General features: G+C 39.9%; 1 protein-coding gene across 2 annotated transcripts in view; it reads right to left on the reverse strand.

Annotated features, from left to right (window-relative positions):
- Positions 1-22,918, reverse strand: part of plppr1 (phospholipid phosphatase related 1) — a 62,041-nt gene that overhangs the window by 28,905 nt on the left and 10,218 nt on the right. For both annotated transcript variants that reach the window (XM_028601827.1, XM_028601828.1), the window contains exon 2: positions 11,493-11,602. In XM_028601827.1, the coding sequence (XP_028457628.1) occupies positions 11,493-11,552 (60 nt within the window). In that variant the 5' untranslated portion in view covers positions 11,553-11,602. The remainder of the gene's footprint in view (positions 1-11,492; positions 11,603-22,918) is intronic.

A 22,918-nucleotide genomic window follows, 5' to 3' on the forward strand; every position in this document is an offset into this window, starting at 1 on the left:
ACTTCTGATATCAGGAACCATCATACATGGCTGCACACCATACTCCATTCATATGGACTGTATGTAAATGGACAGTATTTATATAGCGCTTTTCTAGTCTGCTCAAAGCGCTTTTACACAGTACAGGAACCAATCACCATCCACACACATTCATACACTGTGGCCGAGGCTGCCGCAGTGTTTCCTTTTGACTCCGCCAGATGGATTGCTTCGCATTTGCTCGGCATATCCATCATTTCCGTTGGAGAACTTTTGGGAAGGGGCGAAAATACTGGTTAACTGATTGGATGAACCATCTGTCTATCACCTATGTTTGTGATAAACGGGCCAAATCAACCAATCAGATCCACGAAGCGTATGAAAATACAACCACAAGCCCGCCCCTGCTGCTGCAGGCAAAGCATAGCTTGTTAGCTCCTGCAAGCAAGCAACATGTCGGAAAAGGATATTTGCCGTTTGTGTAACGAGAATTTAGGAATAAAAGGCACCATTTCAGGTTCCTGGACCATATTCCAAAAGAAGGATCCAAGAGAAAAAAAAGCATTAGCGAGTGGCTAACAGAATTGGGGCTACCGCTGTCTTAAAATACTGGTTAGCTGATTGGATAAACCATCTGTCTATCACCACCTAACCCACCTCAAAACCAACGCTGATTGGCCCGGTTGTTTGGCTAACGGCTCCAAATTTTCTCTGCCTCAAGATGCCAGACTGATCTGCGAGTGGAAAACTGGAGCTGGCGAGATCAGGACGGTCTCACGAGGCTAGGCAGGTCTGTCCAAGCAACAACAATAATACAATATATTTATTCACCTCTATTCACACACAATGAGGCATATTTTCAGTTGTGAACTGTATTCTTTGAGGAACTATAGGGCACTTAACATCTACAACAGGTCTACACTTAGAACAGACCCACCGCGGTGACGTTTTTGGTGGAGCTGTTCGTTTAATAGTCGACTCTGAAGAAAGCGAATGTTTTGACAAACTACATCAACACAACAGTATGTGGAGTTAAACTGGATGGGCCCAATAACCTCTGAATAGTTCTACTTTTTGTTAAATTGCAATGTGAGCGGCAGCCAACAGGGGGTGTATTATGTCGGCAGGATTATTTAAAAGGCAACCGCGACAAAATAATTTGTACAGCCCTATTTCTGTTACCGTGGTGGCAGAACTTTTGCCATGGTGGGCCCTCCACGACAAAATCAACATAGAGGAAACACCGTACAAGGAGCTACCTGATGATCAGATAAACATTTACATACATTAACACACCGATGACGCAGCATCGGGAGCAATTCAGGGTTCAGTGTCTTGCCCAAGGACACTTTGACATGGGACTGCAGGGCCGGGATCGAACCACCAAAGGCGACCGCTCTACCACCTGAGCCACAGCCGCCTCATCAACAGAAGTTTTTAGTGTTTCAAATTGTACAAAACAAAATCCTCCTGCTCGTTTTTGTTAAAGCAGCTTTCTGGCAAACAGCATCCAAATGACAGAAACAGATTTCACGTTGTTCCACAAACACGTTCCAGCAGCGTAATCGGCTAAAACATTATTCATAGGTCTCTTCTGAAAATATGTAAATTCCTATCCTTGCAGAAATGCCATGTAATACCTTGTGGGATCACATAGCAAACAATGTCAGGTTAGTGAGGAAATACCTGATATCTGAAAAGGGCTCGGACAGATTAATAAGAGGGGTGTACACTGGAGTACACTTGTACTCTACCATTATTACTGTGATTTCATTTCCTTGTCCTTCACCTTATTTGCATTTGAAAGAAATAAAAGGTCAAAGCTTTGCCTCAAGCTTAATCACAACAGCAACCACATTTGTATTCGTTCCCCAGCCTGGGTTCAGCAGAAGCCTGAAAAGTTAACGGGTGATTTATTTTTATTTTTTTTTCAAACTGGTGTCTAAGTGACTAATGTGAACTAAAAGTATGGTTACTATACTGTACTGTGTTTTACAGTATAGACATAGTAAGTTTGGCCAAACAGTCTTCTCAGTATGGGCCTCAAATTATTGGAACTGCCTTCCTATTGAATTCAGAGAAAGAACCAGCTATTTATTATTTAAAATCACACTCAAGAGATGGATTAAAAACAATCAAAACTGCAATCAGCAATAGCTGGTTTACCTCATCCTAGGTACTTTCCTTCTTTGTATTGTACTTATTCTTTCCCTCTCTCTTTTTCTCTTATTCTTTCTTAGTTTGCTTTCTTGTATTATTTTTATTAATGTAATATGATGATGTGTTGACCTGCCAAGAGATTACAGATGAAGCTGATTTTTTAGCTTTTTTGCTAACTCTGGCATATTTACATTTTGAGTGTAAACAAAAAATGTCAATTGATGTGCATTGTCCCTTTTAAATAAACAAATAAATACAAAATAAATATTGAGGGAGAATGCTATAACTAGCAGCCGCAGACCGGGCTGCAATGTAGGGCAAATGCGCATTGTCAATTTCCGTCCACTAAAACTGCTGTTTTCGCCACTGACAGGCTCAGATTGTTATTATAAGTGTCTGACAACATTATGGAAAGGATCCCTACAGAGATAGAACTTTTTGTTAAAGAGTAAAATACTTTTTGTTTAATAAGAAATGGCTCCGGAATAACTAGTGCCACACTTCATTTAAATAAACAATACTTTTAGCATATGTAGAGCCAGTATATTTTCACACGTAAATGGGTGAATTAAGGGTTTATTTCAACCAAACCAGACTGGAACAGTGGAAAGACGAACCACGACAGGCTTATTATTTATACAACGATTTCAGGTTGTTTCTGGTTAAACAAAAAGGATCTTACTCTTTAACAAAAAGGTTGACCTCTGTAAGGATCCTTCCCATAATGTTGACATTTAGAACAATAATCCAAGCATGTCAGTGGCAAAACAAGATTGCAATTGCCCATTAACATTACATTGTAGGTTGTTTCACCTCTGCTGACTGCAGGGGTCTTGCTCAATACTGGACCAATTTTGAAAATTGTCACTTAGACACAAAAACGTAGGGAAATTGGGTCCAGGTTGCCAAAGAAAACAAGTCACCTTTTAAGGTTTTTTGTACGAAGCATTTAGCTTGTTAAGAAGATTAACATGTCCATGAACCATTTCTTCCCTCCTACATTCATCCCCATCACGCACTCTCTTCTAGATCTCTAGAAAGCTCTTATTTTCTCTATCACCCTGCCTCCTTCTACTTCTTCAGATTATAAATCATAAAAAGTTGTAAACAAGCAGTGAGCTATTAGACATGATGAGAGTCATTGGGTTGTGGCAAATTACCAAAACAGGCCATGAAAAACAAGCAATTTCAGCTTGTTCAGCCTGTTCCCACTCTTCTCTAGTTCTAGTTCTCTAGTAGTCTGTAGCAGACTTTACTGGGTTCCGAGTCAGGACTATATCTACTTCATCTACTCCTGTACTTAAATACCATTTTGAGGTACTTGTACTTTACTAGAATATTTCCAATTTAAACTACTTTGTACATCTATTCCACTACATTTTGGAGACAAATATTGTACTTTAACTACACTACATGTGTTTTGACAGCTGTTATTGGTTTATTTTGATTCAGATTATTAATACAAAATATAATCAACTAATAAACAATGATGCTAATACTTATAGTAGCCTATGGGATGTGTTCTACTTTTTTGAATGCAGGACTTATACTCTTAATAGAGTATTTCTACACTGCTACTTTTATTGAAGTAAAAGATCTGCACTGGGTTGTTGACACTAAAGGCTTAGTAACTACTAGATAGTTTGCAACTTAAATTGATTGCAACACGACTACTTGGGGCATAACCAAACTAGTGTTGACATTAAATCATAACTAAGGCAAGTGGCCAATCAACGATCAAAGATAAAGTTCCATCGGTTCCATGTCATGGTTGCTGTGTGCAATAGCTTTCTGGCTGGCATGAGCCACTTGGCATCGTAGCACATGGTAAAAAAAAGCTAGATTTAAATATTGAAATGTATCAATAAGTTAAGTCTATTATTATTATTATTATGAAAATTGCATGCAGTGAGTATAATTCTGTGACATTTTATGATTTACACCTACCCGAGGAGCATCTGTAACTATATAGTTGTTACTTAAGAGTTATGTTGTAACTTATCTCTGTGGTGCATACACTTTTATTTAAGTAATACATAAATCACAGTGGTGGTGCAGTGTAATCCCTGGAGGCCTGTAGCTATTTCTGTGACTATTTAATGAGTTGGCTTTTCTGTGACAGTTCTACACCTGGACAAGTGTCTCTTTTTCTCTGTAAAACATAACATGTGGCTCTATTATATTCACTCCCTACCCTAGCCAGAGTCACACTGCATTAGCTGTGTGAAGGGCAGGCTGATAAGACTGGCTGTCGTAAAATGTGAATGCAAAGTTACTGCAGCATACCATTATCCTTCTCCCTTGGAGGGTAAAATTCACCTCTTTCACCTAAGAACCTGGCAGGGCATTTTAGTGCAGCCATCGACCTCTGTTGAGTTTTAACATGCTACATTTCTCAGTGCCTTTTGTGTAGTAAGTATATTACTTCAGAGGACTCAACAATAATTTCCTTCTGCCTCCATTTATGAATAAAAAAAAAAATAAAAAAAAAATTACTTATAGGCTTCTGTCAAAGTCAGATCTCTGACTCTTTCTCAACATTAAAACTGTTATAATCAATATTTTCAAATTAAACCTGGATCAAATGAATGAGCTTGTTGTGCTGCCCCAAAGTTTACATTACTATCAATTATTTAGGTTCAAACCATGACAATGTAACTTTTGAAAGAAGAAAGAAGTTGATAGAAGTTTGACTGCTACTAGCATGACTTTGTCTGGTATGACCAGTAACCTGGGCGTTATTATGGATCCAACGTAACGTCTAGGCAAGTCCCGCCTTACGATGTAGCTCGATTGGTTGGGGTTATAGGCATTGACCTCAAGTAGTTAAGGTTAGGATAGCCGATTGGTCAGGGGATAGGACCTTAACAAATCGGGTTACGTTACCTAGCGTAAGCATGGATGCCAATAATAGCGTGTGACTGCTATTGAAGGGCGGGTCTTGCCTAGAAATTGCGTGAGTTCCATAATAACGCGTAGCCTGGGGGCTAATATTAGCTAATGTTTGCAAACTGTAGCTACATTGCTGTATAACTAACATTACTAATTCCAACTGTTGACTAAATGATTCTACTTGTGGTCCTGTTAAACAAATTTATGTTTTAGCCTTTACCACAGTGGCCAGTATCTAGAAAAAGTTACATAGTCTCACTTTAACTTGTTAATATAAGGGGTCAGTTATAAGTCATAAGACTGAGTTACTGTATGTTTGCTTTTCTGGCAAAACTACTTTGCAATATTACTTTTTTTATATGTTTGTATTTACCTTTGACACATCCAATTCCTTTAATTACATTTTTATACATCCCTTCCCTTCAACGCTCCAAATTTCTTCCTTCATCGTCTCCTTCCCTACAAAATCATTTTACTGTCAGTCCAACTGCCTATCTTCTCCCTCACTCCCTGAAAACAACCACAAAACGTTACATAAATCTAACACCAAGTCCTAGATTTTCATTTCACTGTCATGTTGCGTTAGTAGACTGGAAAAAAAGCCAGACAGAAATGGACATCTTAGTCTGGCTTCCCCGGATTTAGACTTTAATGCTACACTTCTGTTGTCAAACTTGTCTTTCAGTGACAGAAGACAGCTAGTTGTATTCAAAAGCTTAGGATTTAATGAGGAAACGTGTTTTGTTAAATTTGAGTACGGGCCCGAAATTAAGACATAAAATGTGTCTTTTACAGTCTTTACTGAAAGGACATTACAAATGACTGAGAGCTTTATATACAAAATCCCAGTAACAAAGACGTTCATCTCTTGAGGTAGGATTATTAATATGCTAAGTATTAGGGGTGGGGATCACCAGAGGCCTCACGATACCATATCAACACAATACTTATGTCACAATCCGATATTATTGCGATTTTAAACATATTGCAATATTATGCGATATATTGCAATTTATTACCTTTTTGTTTCCAACTTTCCAAATGATGTCCCCAAAAAGAAACTTTGTCAACATCTGTTTTATTTAAAAAGATAAACTTTTCGGTTTGTTCATCTCACTTCAATTTTATTGCTGAAAAAAGGGATTGTCAAGCCGACAAACTGACCTACACATACATAATAATAGATTGATAGCGTCTGTGTATCAATACAGTATTGCCACAGAAAGAATCGTGATACTATGCTGTATCAATTTTTTTTTTCCCGACCCCTACTAAGTACAGGATATTGTACCATTTGGGGTATGTATATTTGTCTGTCAATCTTAAAAAAAAGTTTTTCTCAGCATGCTAAAAAAAAGAAGTAACAATCACATCAGTTGGATTTTTCCAGTGGAACAGTAAAAAAAAAAAATAATAATTACACTTTTGTGGGTCACAGATAAAGGTCAGATGGCATGAAAATTTCACTTTATGAGTTTTTTTTAACATAAATATGAGTTCCCCCAGCCTGACTATGGTCCCCCAGTGGCTAGAAATGGCGATAGGTGTAAACCGAGCCCTGGGTATCCTGCTCTGCCTTTGAGAAAATGAAAGCTCAGATGGGCCGATCTGGAATCTTCCCTATATGACGTCATAAGGGGAAAGGTTACCTCCCCTTTCTCTGCTTTGCCCACCACCCACAGTTGCCCAGAGAATTTAGGCCGCCCATGAGGAAACAGAGCAACAATTGGGCAGGAAGATGGTCAACTCCACACCCCCACCCTCCACCTTGCCCCCTCTCTCTCCTCCTCAACAGCATTTAAAGCTACAGATACAGAAATGGCATACTAAGTAAAGCTCATTGTGAGACTGGCTCTAGTGGCTGTAATTCTGCACCAAGGCTGAATTTCAGGAAAGAAACTTCAGATACAGTATTAGGGGACCACTAAGGTCTATATAAAAGCATCCGTCCTCTCCTCAGCATCCTTAGGTCAAAATATCCAACTTTAGGTTTGCAGATTGCAGGCATGTTTCCTGTCCAAAACTTAATCAAAACCATCAGGTTGAATTAGGTTTATAAAACAAAATTTAACACGTGATTCCCTAGATAAAAGCCCCTTTTTAGAATCACCCAAATACAAAAATTATATTGCATCAGTGCAGCCAAAAGAGAGACAGAGCAACATCAAAAACAATCGCTCCCTGCGGGGGATGGTTGTTTTTTTTTGCTTTTGAAATAATGACAGCCGAGAGCATCATTACATCACACTGGTGGAGGATATTGAGCAAGATAAAAGAAAGAAATCATCTCTAACGTTGACAGTGGGAATAGTCAAGACTGGTTCATTTCTGTTTTTAAAACCTCAATAAGGTTTTCATTTTTGTACCCAAAACCTGAGAAGTCTAAGTGGTCCTATTGGATAAATGAAGGCCTGGGGCTCTGTGTGTTAATACATAATCTCATCCGGGGGGGGGAGGTACAGGATATATCTGTTCCTTCCTCATTCTTCACTGCTCACCTCCACGCCTCTGCCTTTAATTAATTTCTCATAATTTTTGCAACCTTTCACTTCCTATCCACTATTATACTTTCTTCATCCTCTGCATCTCATCTTTCCTTCTCCTCCCTTGTGTCCTATCTTCCCGTTGCACTCCATCTAAATCCTCTCATCCTATTCTTAATTTTTGTTTTATCCCCTTTCATCTCAAAGTCCTCAGATCACAATCAGAAGCGGAAACACCTAATTGATCCCCGGGGGGGGTTAATTGGGCAAATTGGTTTTGTCGTTCGCAGTCGCTCCCGCAGTAATGGCAAACGGCATCAACAAATGATCCACTTGAGGTTAAGTAACGCAAAAGCAACAAGTTACGTAAACAAATCACCATAAATAAGCATCCTCCCTGCTACACTGCCTCTGGCTCTGGAGCTGCTCCAATCAGGGCGCTTTGTTTCGGTCATGTGACGACACTGTCCCTCTGCCTTGCTCTGTTTCGTGGCAGGCATGGTGAGTGAGATAAAGAGGGCGAAAAAAAGAGAGGAGAAGAAGAAGAAGAAACAAAGGAGCAGAGAGAGAGTGAGGGGCACCACGATGGAGTGATACAAGGAAGGATAAAAAAGATGAAGGGCTCCTGCGACACCGTGAGATATAGGAAGAGATGAGGGGAGAGATTGAGGGAGGGAGCAGGTTGGGTGGAGAAAGGAGGGGCGAGAGAGAAATGAGGCTGCGAGGATGTGACAAAGACATCAAAGACGGAGAGACAGAGAAAACGGGGACGGGCAGAGCGACACGGGGAGGTGGATGGATGCCTTTGGGAGTTGTCTGTGAAGACGAGGGGGAATAAGTGAAAACAGAGTCGTGAAAATTAAAGAAAGCTTGCTACTCAGTGGGCTATTACAGTGTGTCTCTCTCAGGAGCACTCTGCTCTGCTGCAACATGGAGAACATATACTGTACATGGTGTGATACATTTTTGGGATATTGAGATTTTGATATTGTGTCTTGTGCTTGGATGTGTGTCTCATATACTGAAGTTGGTAGATTTTGTAATAAAATCAAAATGTTTGTCAAGTAATTTTGAACTTTAACAGCTCAGTACTGGGTGACAGTGCTATATCCTCATTTATGAACTTTTAGTAGTATCATATTTTGCATAATTTTATAGAATTACTGTGCAAATGATTCATTTCAATCACGTTGGTGATAATAAATCATTTAAATGACTACTTAAAGTAGTTGTATTTTAAGAGTTTTGTCTGATGTAAAGCATAGTGGAATAAAGTTCCATCATTACATGCAAGTATCTCCATATTGGGATATAAATGGCAATACCGGGGAAAAAAACCCCCACTGTTATCAATTTTGATTTCAACCATATTAAAGCAGCACTCCTGCAAATTAATATTACACTTCCATAAGGTTGGCAGACTTGTAAGAGATAGATTTACAAAACGATAAAAACTGAAGCAGCAGAGGTAAACATATCTTGACTTTTAATCTTAAGTATGGGTTGAGCCCCTAAAAACACCTACATTTCCCACAATGCATCTTTCGATAGACGCTACCTGTCTGGCAAGCACTCACATCTTTCAAACTCCATGCCCCCTGTACCACTGGCTTTTTGCTTAAAAAGCCGAGCTGAAAATAACCCTGATGATATAATCCGGGTTATAGTTCAGACTTTCAAGAGGTCCCGACAGAGACACAAAAGGCACTATACAACTGTTTTCACTGGCAGAATAACGCTCTTTGTGACAATTAAACTCTATTTGATGCGTAAAATCAGTGGAGTGTCCCTTTAACAACAGATCACTTTGCAGTTTACATCAGATTCAAGCTCAATGGTGTTTTAAGCCTCCAACGTCGCCTTCCAGGCAGCTAACCCTAACCTTAACCCTAAACATAACCATTGCCCCGCTGCCTGGAAGGCGACGTTGTGGGCTTAAAACACCAAACACCCAGATTCAACAACAGATTCAAGTCGATACAAAAAATAAGGGGGTAAAAAAGGCAAGAGTGAAACTGTACTCATATTGTTTATTTAAAAGGAGACATTTCCTAACCCTATAAAGCATTGTAAACAACACGTGAACATTTCCCTCTTCAACGTGATTAAGTAATAGAACAGCTATTACTGGGGTTTACATTTTCTTCACTAACCAATAACAGCTGATTGCTCATTTCCTTCGTTCTGCCTTGGCTACCAGCATTGAACAACTTTGAAGATGCACACGTTACTATGGCAACAGTGAAGTCCCCAGAACTAAATTTGTAACACGCCATCTGATCATCAAAATGTGATGGTTTCATCATTAACAATGACGACATTTGCAGCCTGACAGCTCATACTGACTTAATGTGACAGTACTGTTATCATAGGAAACATGCACATTCAAATTTGAAGAATGGTTAGGACCTTTGCCATTTTTTTTAATTTCAACCAACCTCAACTTGATAGCATGTTATTTTCCAAAACAACAACAGAACAATTATACTTAGATCCAATGGTAAGGACCATCACCGCTAAGGTCTGGTGTTCAGCACTACTGTATAAACATCCTGAATATAGAGTTTGCCACCTAGATGCTGAACTGTTGTCATCAACATAATAATCAGTTACCCATTAACCCCCTTCAAGTTACACATCCTAATTAAACAAATTGCACAGCCATGATTAGCAATGTCCAACGGAGCATTTCATGCTGAGCTCCAGCCAAGACTCTTGTCAGCTGTAAATTAGCAAATTGCTGTACAACTATGACTCTCTATATTCTATAGAACATGAAGCACTTTGTGATAATTAATATTGTCAAAGTTAAACAACATTTAAAAGGAGGAAAGTGCTTGAAATGTGTCTGTATTCACTGTATTTGTTATGTAACAGTGGCTGTACAGAGAGATTTCTCAGATGTTCTAACTGAAAGTCTGGCTGCGTGGGAGTAAAAGTGGCATTCCAATTGACATGATTGGGATTTCTAATATAGAAATCATAGCATATATTGTATGTCTGACTTATTCGACTAACACAAATAAGAATAGACCATTCAACATCTACCAGTATATTTAGTTTTCTTAGCTAGCTATGCAGGAGGGTTAAGTGCTTCTTAGTCATTCTGAGAATAGCTCATTCCAGATATTAAACTTGCAATGTGTCAAATTGGCTCACCCGCCGGTTATTCCTGATGTGGCAAGGTGGCAGAGTGCAAAGTTACATGTCAAGGTGTCAAACTGAAAATTAGAATAGAAATAGTGTCACGGCTGAAGGCTTTTTTTTGCCATCTCTCAGCGACACAAAGCTCCATTTAAATTATTGATATCTGACTAATCAATAACTGGGAGTGTCTTACACTTGTCTTGGAGGACATACCCGGACACACACCAGCATAGCAGACAATAACATTCATGTAGAGAGTGAAAGACTCTTATTGTGAAAGGCTGTCAGAAAATATGACACAAAGGTCAGTCAAGAAGAAGGCATGCGATAAAAGAAGAGGCATAAACTCATCTGAGACTGTTATGCAGGATATTTCCTCAGAGAAGAGTGTGTGTGTGTGTGTGTGTGTGTGTGTGTGTGTGTGTGTGTGTGTGTGTGTGTGTGTGTGTGTGTGTGTGTGTGTGTAAAAGAGAAAGAGGGAGAGGAGAGAGTAATGAAGGGCGTCCTGAGACATCTCTCTGATTAAGGACTTTCAGCTGACATGGTAATTAAATATGGAGGAGCCCAACAATTCGCATACACACACACACACACACACACACACACACACACACACACACACACACACACACATTCAGCTTGACACTCATTCCAGCACTTTATGCTCTGGTTAGCAGTGTATAATTTAACAGAAGAGGTACAGTAATTTGCTAATGGTTAAATTGTCATTCAAACACACACACACACACACACACACACACACACACACACACAAACTCATCATGTATATTCCACACAAACCAGGATTATAATTCAGAGACAGCCTCTCACCTCTACAAAGATGAAACATGGGATGATGGAGTAGCTGCGCAGGGTGTTGTTGGACGCCATCTTGTCTCCTGTCGGGAGACTTCTCCTCTCAGGATTCACGGCAGCTCACTCTGCAAAGAACGGAACATCAAGTGTTGGTGCTCATTATGTGATAATAACGACAGAAAAACACAACAATGCCTTTTCTACTTATTACACTAGATATGTTATTAGGGGTACTCTTGATGTTGACCGATCACCTACAGCTTAAAAGTGTATAATCATCACAGATTATTACAGACTTGGTGACAGTCCAGTGAACTTTCTAACATATGTCCATATATCTTAATAAAGACTTAAGACTGAAAAACAATGTATGAGGTGAGGTTTCAATTGTATCTGTCTAAATCATTGCATTTGGGAGGCTGACTTGAAAAAGCAACTCCAAGCGAGCCAACCATCCATCCGCTCAGATTTGATCCGGTCCCCAAGGGCAAAAAAAGGACAGGCAGAACAGCTCAAATGACCTTTCTCATCCTCAAATTCCTTCTGGGGCATCCCAAGAACTCCCTGAGTAGCTAAGACATTCAATCCACGAGTTTGGTTTGGGTCTCCTTCCAGTCCATTGTGCCCACAAGAGAGGTGGACTGAAGGCTTTCTTTCCTTCATCTGCAGGCGTTCCAATTAGGGGTGCAATTAATAATCACTGTTATTGTGAAGTAATTTGTTGATTATTTTTGCGATTAACACTCTGAGTAACACTTAAGCTGAGGAATGGCTGCGAAAGGTGCTAGTGAAACATATTTATCTGTCACCAAAGGCTATTTTGTTTTAACAGCACAAAATTTGCCCTGAAGAGGCACAGTGACACTATTGTTAAGATTTAGACAAAATTAACTTTAACTGCTCTCTCTGGCTGTAAACTACCAGCAGAAACTGAAACCACAGTGATAGAACTGATTTCCAGCACTGAAACACAGTATGTGGCGCTGCTTCTGTTCTCCTCTCATCGTGTTTTACTGCATTTCATTATATTGTCACAAACAATACTATATCATTTCCCCATAAAGAAAAGTAAAATCATTAGTGAGAGTGGGAATCAAATAGAATACCGGAAAAATTTAATTGCTGTAATATATTTGCTTTTCTGGCTCATGACAAGGATAAAACATCTTGTTGGTAATTGTTTTCAATTGCTGTGGGCTGACAATGTAACTGCGAGGTGTCTTGCAGTGGGTTTGGATTAGGTGGGATTTAAAAGTGGTTTTGGGGAACCAGATATGCAAGTATCTGCTGTAGCAGTTGCTGCTTTATTGGTATTAATCAACAAAGCAAGGCCCCCCCCACAGATATTTTACGGTCATAAATGTGTTGTAAGGTTTTAATCGTGCTTAATTCCCCCTTAAAGAGAAACGTGTCTGATTCGAGCTCCCTCTCTTCCTACTGTGCAATTCTGACTGATGAAAGGCAGCGAGTGTGGAGAAGAGGAGGTTTGTTTTTGAGCCAAGCTGGAGAGACAAGAAGCAGTGGAGCATTTCAAATTCTACATTTAAACCATTTGTTTTTTACCAACTGGTGTTTTCTTTTTTACTAGATTATGAATTGTCCTTGAACACCGGCTGGCTGCTCATTTTAACCACTGGAGAGATGATAAAGTAAGCTTCAGTTGAATGTCAATACACCATATTTCTGCTCAAATCTTGAAAAGATTGCCATATTTGTTGCATTTAGCATGTAGCTGTTTAGCCTTTTTTCAGTCTTTGCTAAACTAAGTTAACCTGCTGCTGGCTGTAGCCTTATATTCACCGGAAATATATGAGAGTTGTTAGCCTGGGAAAACCCTGACAAACTTCTGGCAAATTTGAGATTTGCTCTGCAAGTCAGTCTGGCCAAGAGCCCATTCAAGCCCATTTCCAATTTTTCCAAATTGAGGCACTAATCACAACCGTTGAGGCGGGCTTTACACGATGACGATAGCGCAGCGACGGCGAGCAGCTTTTTGTTTACATTCAACATGACGGTCACCTGAAGCGCAGCAACCCGTTGATGCCGCTGTCGCTGCTACGTCACCCGGATCGTTGTTCTGATTGGTTGAAGGACCATCCAATTGCGCCCAGAGGCATTTGAGCGGTGTCAGTTGGTGAGAGCCAAAAGACTGGAAATGGCTGTAGAAAATCTGGCTACAGAAAGCCTCACATGAAGTACCACTGACAGAGGGAAACACTAGTGAAACTCTCATCCTGATTTGAAACCAAGCACTTCAATCTCACTGAGTCATTCTACGCAGGCAGACAGTGATGCTGGCAGGTCTAATCAGTCCCTAAGTGCCTGTCCCATCGCATCTAACACTAAATCCAGGCTAATCATCCTGACATTAGATGAAAACATTATGACCCTCAGTCTCTTGGCTCTCACATCTCTTCACACAGTGAAAAAAAAGTCTGCATGGTGTGTGTAAATGACACACAAATCAGCGCTTGCCCTCCTGCTATGTGGTTCTTCAACATGAACACCTGTGCATGTGTGACTTCAGGTGATAGATCTGCAAAATGAACACTTATTATTAACCTGCAAAAGATCAGTGCAAAAAATCTAATTTCTGTCATCTACAGAGCTGGTAGAGCAACCCGGCACTCTCGTGTTCACGGCCACTTCAGCAGGGGGGATAGGTGTCAGGCGAGGTTGAACTAAGGTTTTCCAGTTGATGGATGGTCTCACACTTCACTAAAACTGTGAACACCCACATTAAAAGTCTTACATGCCATGTAAATGTAATTGCTTTCAGTAAATCCATGGAAAAAAATTCTGCTAGACATCTGCACGATCCGTCTCAGTGCACATTTACAGTGTAATCGGCCTACAGTGACTCAGTGACTTTTATAGATTATGGCAGGTGGGGAGGCATCAACTACAGAGAGGAAAATAGTCATGTCTGTAATGTGGTTAAAAAGCCCCGAAAATTAAATGACCATAATAATCACATTTACACCATTATACTTGTGGCGGTTTTTGAAATTTCCTCTACTACCACCAACAGGAGTTAAATTATTCATAATTTCTGCAGCTTGCTCCACTGAACCATGTCTTTAATCAAGCCAGTCAATCGGAAACAGTTCATGTTAGCTAACTGTTTTTTTTTTTTTTATCTCAGTGGGAAATTTGATTTGTTTGAGATTTTCCCTAATGTACAGCATTGTTCCCTCACCTAATAAACTGCAGCAATGAGCATAAGATCATAACTGCAGTGAAAAACAAGTGGTGGGGCTCACTGGTTAAGTCACAATGCGATACAATATGATATGATGCAACAATGATAACGTGCAGCACAGCCTATGATGCACAATGTATCACAAGGCAAATACCTGGAATCATTTGAAAATGAAAATATAAAGGACTCTATTAAAAAGCAGAAATCAGTTATATACGTATTTAAAAAGTTGGAGTACTTTCACAGCTAGTCTAACGTCTATAACGACGTTCCACTTCCGGGATTGCTCCAGTGCCGCAAATGCCGGATGTCACATTACCTTCCGCTTTCTTTGGGTTGTAATTTTGAACTCCGTTTGATTTCTGAGGACTATGGTTAAAGCTTTAGTGTGTAATTTCTGTCTACCCCATGAGGAATTCTAAGTAATGACAACAACACTGTCGCCGCATCCACATGATACAAGCCTCATGTGATCGCGCTGTCTTGATTAGCTTTGTAGCAACTCATTTGACAATGGCTTGAATGTAATGGACGTTCATTAATATCAAAAAGTTACGCACTGAAGCTTTAACTGCTCCTCTGATCTCTGCAGGGTAAATCCAGACAGCTAGCTAGACTATCTGTCCTATCTGAGTTTTCTGTTGCACGACTAAAACAACTTTTGAACGTACACATGTTCCACCAAAACAAGTTCCTTCCCGAGGCTATTTTGCAGCGACACCGTGGCTCCGTCCGGCGCCCAAGACGATTGTGATTGGTTTAAAGAAATGCCAATAAACCAGAGCACGTTTTTCTCCCATCCCGCAATGTTGGGTGGACTAGCCAGACCCTCCTCCGCAGCGCTGTGGAGGAAGCTCTGGCAATGCGTGACTAAACCTAAACTACTATTTAATCAATCGGCTGATAATAAGAACTGTCAAGGAAGCAATATGTATTAACAAATGCCATTTTTTATTCAACAGTGGACAACCAAGAAATGACAAGAAACAAGGGGAGAGAGAGAGAGAGTGAGACAGAGAGGTGGCAGTCATATACAGTATTTCCAGTAGGTCGGCCACCAGACAGCCTAGCAAAGATTAGCATAGAATTCCCCTTATCAATAACAAAGTGTTACAGAGGTAAAACCTAAGTGTGCTGCGCTTGTGCTTTGCATGAAACAAGCAGCCACACAGTTCCTCATCAGCTCATTAACCTGCAGTATATGTAACCACTGCTCGCCAGATTATTGTCTCAACCTCCGTGGTAGATGCACTTCAGGCCAACACTAGTCCTAGTGCAGTTATTTCTCTGTGTGTTTCGTGTTTTTAACTTGTCTCCCCTGTTCATCTCATCCCCCTGATCGTCTGCCAGAAACCACCTAGCTTCCAAGCTATCTCTGCTCACCACGCACTTCACCAATTCCCATGCTCACGTTAGCCTGGTCTCCATCATCTCCACTTCCCACTGCTACCACCGGACCCCATTCCCTGCCTACAGCTTCAGTCCAGTTCCTCCTCAGCAAAATAAAACTCTTCTCTTTACCTTCACCACAGTCGATTGAATAAATTCTTAGGCGACTAAGCTCATATGATTTGCCAAAACGACCGATTAGTCGACTAATCGACTAGGGGGCAGCCCTACTGTGTTTGGGTCACACCTGTGTCCGTAACAGCAGGTTGAAGTGATGTAAAACTAATTGATATTAATATGAATTAGGTGATTTTGGAAAATAATCTAATTGCGATCTTTTCAACCAATACTGCAATTTAAAATGTGATCATTTTTTTTATGTCTTTTATCTGCTGTATTATTCAACAAAGACAAACTATGACCAACACAATATTAGATAGATTAAACAAACTGTTCTTTCCTGTAGGCCAGGCCTGTATGTTACGATGAAATTAAGTGATGCATGAATTAATATGAATTACATTATTATTTATTTAAACAACTTCAATCATAGTGACCGATTTGTTGAATGTCCAGCCTTGTAAACATGTAATAATTACCATGACAAAAAATCACTGACAAATAAGTCTGGTGTAAACATGAATATGAAAGTCAGCAACAAATCACACAAACTAAAGTGCAGATTGCAGAAATGCACATGTCTAAACCTTGTCTGTAAACTGTACTGGACAGTCTTTAAATATGTAACGTTATATATGCACAACAAATATGGCATGCCAGCCATAGTGATTCTACGGCTTGACCCCGTCAGTTGTAGCAGCAAAAAAACTTTTCAGCTCCACTGGAACTCTTTGTGTAGCTCCGGTATGGCGACCTAGCTAAAGTATGTGCGGGAGGGCATGTTGTACCGCTTATCCAGTGTATTTATCAATGCCGTGAGCCCATGCTTTGTCACCATACTGAGGTCCATCATATCTGCCGGATGTCCCTCATTTCGGCCGGATGTTCGTTACATTCTGCTTTCTGTGTGTTGGAATTTTAAACTCCGGTTGATTTACTGTATGAGGACTATGGTTAACTGCTCCTCAGATCTCTGCAGGGTAAATCCAGACAGCTAGCTAGACTATCTGTCCAATCTGAGTTTTCTGTTGCACGACTGAAACAACTTTTGAATGTACATGTTCCACCAAATAAGTTCTTGAGGCTTTTTTGTAGAGGCACCGTTGCTTCATCCGGTACTTAGCGCATCCCAAGACGATTGTGATTGGTTTAAAGAGATGCCAGTAAACCAGAGCACGTTTTTGTTACCGTCCTGGAATGCTGTTTGGACTCGCCAGACCCTCCTCCACAGCGCTCCTCGTTCATGTGGAGTTACGCTTCTTGTATCGAAGTCTGTTCCCCTGTCAAGATCTGTTTACTCTCGCGTGTCACTTGACCAGAGTTTAATCGCAGCCTTTGCTGTTAGAAAAAGGTCAATTTAACATATCATGATTTGATTGCAAATGCAATTAATCATTCAGCCCTAATATGAATGTACTACCAGAGAGGTCTATTGTAGTGCAATGACAACATACAGTTATGTATGAATGCAAGAAGAAATACTCAATCTCAAGTTGTATGTCTTATTTTGTATACTAGAAATAGTCGCTGCCTATAAAGGAGAACTTGTGCTTTGCTTAAAACAATTGGCAGGTATTGTCTTTTTGATGCTCAAAGTAGCTACAAAACTTTAATCTTTGAGACATATGCTCTAATTTTGAAAAAAACCTTTGCAGTCTATGTTTTTATTTTTGCCTCGTTCTGTAGGCAATGCTGCAGATGGAATAGACAAGAACAAACTGGCAATTTGACAGTTGGACTGCAAGCTTGATGATTTTAACTGGGGGCTCTGTGACAGATGATTTGAATCAGAACAATTAAGAGGGGCGCACTCAATGTCAAAGAGTTTACATTCAGCAGCCTTGCAGCTCTAAAGAAAGTCACAGTGCTGAACAATTGGACCTAAGTCTAGGTAAATTCCTAACATGTTTCCTGTTTTTTCTCTCGCCTCAGGACATCAAAAGATGTTCCAAAGATCATAACCAAGGAGCATTTTTTTTCCAAGTTCAAGAGCCAGTTAATTACAGTCGGAGGAAAGGTGATCAGATCCTCTTCCCAGAGGCGAACTCATCAAACGAGCAGCCTACAGGCCTTGTCAGGATTCATCAGTCTCTCCTCTCCACTCAGCCTGCATGTGATGACTTTGTCTAGACCCGACTGCTCTCCCTTTATAGATGACAAGAGCTGACTATGAAATATTGAACCCACAAATATCATCTGATTGACCATCTCCTAGTCTCCAGCTGAGTTGCTCTGGCTGACTGGGACCACCGCCTGAATATGACTCAACTCTCCCAATGACAGAGTTGGTGATAGAGCGGGGGAAATATTACCTTCAGTTATCACTGCCAGCATGCTGGGCCTTTGCCCGTCTCTCCTTCTGTATGTGAGCGAAGTACACTCTCCTACAAACTCCTACAATGCCAGAATGGTAAAGCTGCACTGGCTACTTCAAAACATACTAGTTGTAAGAATATTTTGGGGTTTTGGCCCGTTGGTTGGACATAACAAGCAACAGTGTCACCCAGGTGGGCTTTAGGAAATGTCTTTCATTTTTTTATATTTTCTAGATTAATTGATTAAAAAGTTAATCAAAACAGTGATCTATAAATTGGATTGCAGACAACCTAATAGATACAGCTTTTGCAAAAAATACGAAATAAAAAAAAAAGGAAGGTGGTATCAATCTTCTCATCTAAATCTATGAGAGAAAACAAATAAGCATATTTCCCAAAATGTCAGTTTGTTTTTTTTATAAATTATAATGCCATAAATGACTGCAAGGCCAACTTTAGTCTTCTGCTAAAATCACAGAACATTTTGACTAGTCTTTACAGAACTGTGATGTACATATTAATATAACAGTAATATTACTTTGCTGCTTTCCATAGCTTGATGTAAGGACGTTTATCATAATAAATTATGGTTTTGTTATTGAATTGCTATGCACAGTCACAGCAACCTAATTGAGGCCATTTTTAGTAATGTTTTTTTTTTTTTTTTTTTGCATGAAAACTAAGGAACATGTTTTGCTGGGAAACACGCCAACTCAGCATGCCAGACTGTGTCCAAACCTACCCTACACTGTTGGGGTGTTTTATTTGACTACAGACAACGTTTCTGGATGCTGAACATGCTCCTGCTGTCACCAAAAAGTTATTTTCCCATTTATTATACAACCCTCATAGAGCATAAATCACCTTCTCCCTGAAATCATAACTGAGGAAAAGGTTTATGGAACAAGGTGTAAACATCTCATTTACAATTCTTCATCTGCTCACTGCACAGCTGTGCACACATACATACATACACACACACACACACACACACACACACACACACACACACACTCACTCACTCACTCACTCACACACTCTCTCTCTCTCTCTCTCTCTCTCTCTCTCTCTCTCTCTCTCTCTCTCTCTCTCTCTCTCTCTCTCTCTCACAAACACAGAGCTGTCCCATGGCTGCCACTCTTGCCAACCGAGCATCTTTGTTGCTATAAATAGTCAGTTTGCATACTTCCCTTGTGGGTTTCTTAAAGTGGGAAATCAATTTTTCTGTAGAAAACAATAATAATGGGTGATCCAAACGTTATCAGGCTGTGATGAAGTCACTATATCATCTATAGAGGTGTGTGTTAACATAAAATAACATTTTTGTCTTTCCTCTCCTATCTCCCCTCACAGCCTAACATCAGACAGGACAGTGACTCACAGTGGATAGAGCGTAAGGAGAGCAAGAAACAGAAAAGACAGGAGAAAGACAAACAGAGGAGGTAAAAAAGATAAAGTGATGCATAAATCATGTTAAAGAAGGTGGTTCATTTGGGGGAGAAGAACTTTTGCAACCTGTTCTGGGACCTGCTGTCCTTTTCAGCATGAATTAGTGGCAAAGTCTTACTGTAATATTGTCTCTCTTCTAACTGGCAGCCAGCGTTCTTGGCGCTTCACATATCACACCTACCATATGCACATATGGAAAGTTATTTTTAGGGTTCATATACAGTATATCACATTTTCAAACTGAAGATATTCATACTGTAGCTCATATTTAATTTTCAAACACAAATAAGAATCAGTTACCGGTGCAATCTCCTCCTTGCAATATGTTACAAATGCATGATCCGACCTACTGTTGACAAAGAAAACTCAAAATATGATTGCAACAACCCCACTTTTACTTTAATTCACTTTCACAGTTGAGATACTGAGCTTTAACCTTATTGAAGACTTCAGCATTAGCGTTCAGATCTCACCAACTCGCTGTATTGACACACAGATGCAGGGTTTTTCCTGAATATAGAAAGTTTTGTGCGCCCCCCCATAGAGGTTTAAGCCAGCGCCAATGGAAAATCACGGGCGCCAAAACGTCTGATTTTCAGCAGTTCCGAGCGCTTTATTGGCATTACCCTGACTCCCTGAACAAGCTGTAGAGACGGCTTCGTCCCACTCCGTCTCTCTGCTGAACCCCGTTCACATAACAGCGGCAGTTAAGAAGTACTTCACACCATTATGGTTAAATTTGCAATTAATCCGCGGTTCACATGTGTGCTAAACCGGGTGGTCCATTACACTACTGTAACTACTGTACGACAATTTATTGATCAATAGAATGTATTTCAAAACAGAAAACATACACTACACATTAGGGCTGGGCGATATGGAGAAAATCAGATATCACGATACTCTTGACCAAATACCTCGATATCGATATTGCGGCAATATTCTAGGGTTGACAATTGGTGCTTTAACAAAAGATCTTCACACTTAGATTTTAGATAAATAAGCATCAGTAATGTGGCCATAATGTCTAAGTGGGTAAAGGCAAATAACAAAACAGAGCTACAACAGTCTGGTAAGTTCAGAAAAGTACATCCCTTTACTGTAATGCAGCCTTTAAAACCAAGAAAAGACAACACTTACGTCATATCACGATATTACGATATCCAAAATCTAAGACAATATCTAGTCTCATATCACGATATCGATATAATATCGATATACTGCCCAGCCCTACTACACATACACTTCAAAATGTTTTGTATTCATAACACTATTGTATTATTGTTCAAATTAGCTGTTACCTTGTGTAAGTCACTCCTACATTTTTCAACTTAGGAGCAAAATGTTTTCCTTGGGAATAATAATAATAAATAATAATCTTGTGTTTTTTTTTATATAAATAAAGACCTGTTTCACCATAAATTTGTGCCTAAAAATGTATCAGAATGCAGGAAATTAAGTCTTTGCCTGTCAAAATGTTCTGGGGGAGGACCCCCAGACCCCCGCTTCATATGTGTCCCCCCAAAAGGCCCATTCTGAGCAAGGAAAACCCCTGAGATGGTGCAGCAGCAAAGCACCCATTCATTCCCACAGAGAAGCAAGCCCTCCAATTGGACACGCATTCCAACAAATTGCCAGTGTTTGGGTGTGGGGAGCCAGTGAGAGATCATGTCCTTGTAGCAATAGGATTTAATCTTAAATTGATGCAGCAGAACCAGATATATTGTCTTTTTTTTAAATTATAATTCTTTCTTGTCATAACACACCCATATCTCCGACTTAAGTGTTAGCGACCAAGTTGCATTATGGGTAATATAGGCGCCAGGTTTATACAAGGAAGAATGTGTAAGGAAAAAAAGACAATATTTCTGGTTATGCCACATCAATAATCGTTTAATTCCTTTTTTATTTTTCATTTTCTTTCTTTCTTTTTTTATTGTCAATCGAGAGTCTGGCAATGTTATAGGAGTGCAACGCTGAATCAGTGGTAGGCCTATGTATTTTTAAAGTTCTCCAGGAACCCTGTTTTTTTTTAAAACATACATGTTCAAAAACCTCTATCGGTCTTTAATACATGTTAAGTGGTTGTTTCTTACAATAAGGCTGAAAACAAATGTTAACCACGATGAAGATTACTATCACTTGATTCTGTGGCAATCACTTTTTTGTCTTTCTGACAAAAAGCTTAGCTGGAAAATCTGCCTTGCAACAATATACGATGGAGGACACGAGAATGTCAAGCACAGAGACAAGTACGATGAGATCAGAAACAGAACGTACTTCACAGTAGAGGATCAGGAATTTCTCAAACTAAGAAGAAAAGAACCATTCCTTGAGAGAGAAACGTTACAGTGCATGAGAAAGAGAAGGAAGACATGAAGAAGCAGCAGAGAAGAGCTGAGATTTTTTTCAGATGCTGCTAACCATGCATGCTGTCTCAAAAGTCTTCAAACACATTTCTGTATTTTTTACAAATCAAAGGTTTGTCTCAGCGACAGTTTGTCTCTGAGTTTCACTCTCATGTCTTTTTTTTTTTTTTTTTTTGATTAAAGGAATAATTAATAGGATTTGGCCCGATGGTGTTTTAAGATTCCAACATCTCCTTCCAGGCAGCGCTGCAACTGTTGACTTCAAGGCACCTAACACTAACCATATCCATAACCATAACCATAACCATAACCATAACCATTGCCTAATCGACTTCAAGGCAGCGCAGCAACCATTGTCTTCAAGGCACTTAACCCTAACCCTAACCCTTACCCTAACTATAACCATTGCCTAATCGTAGTGCAGGCAGCGCTGCCTGGAAGGAGACGTTGGGGGCTTAAAACACCGATAAACTAGGATTTGTTGGTTGCGGGGTGTAAACATTCAAACTCCTCCCAGGCTCAACAAGGGTTACGGTGCTCGCCAGCGGGGAAAGCCAGCCCCAGAGTCACTCTCGTTTTGGAACGCGATTTGTCCGC

This window comes from Perca flavescens, chromosome 16, assembly GCF_004354835.1.
Source record: "Perca flavescens isolate YP-PL-M2 chromosome 16, PFLA_1.0, whole genome shotgun sequence".
Lineage (NCBI taxonomy): Eukaryota > Metazoa > Chordata > Actinopteri > Perciformes > Percidae > Perca > Perca flavescens.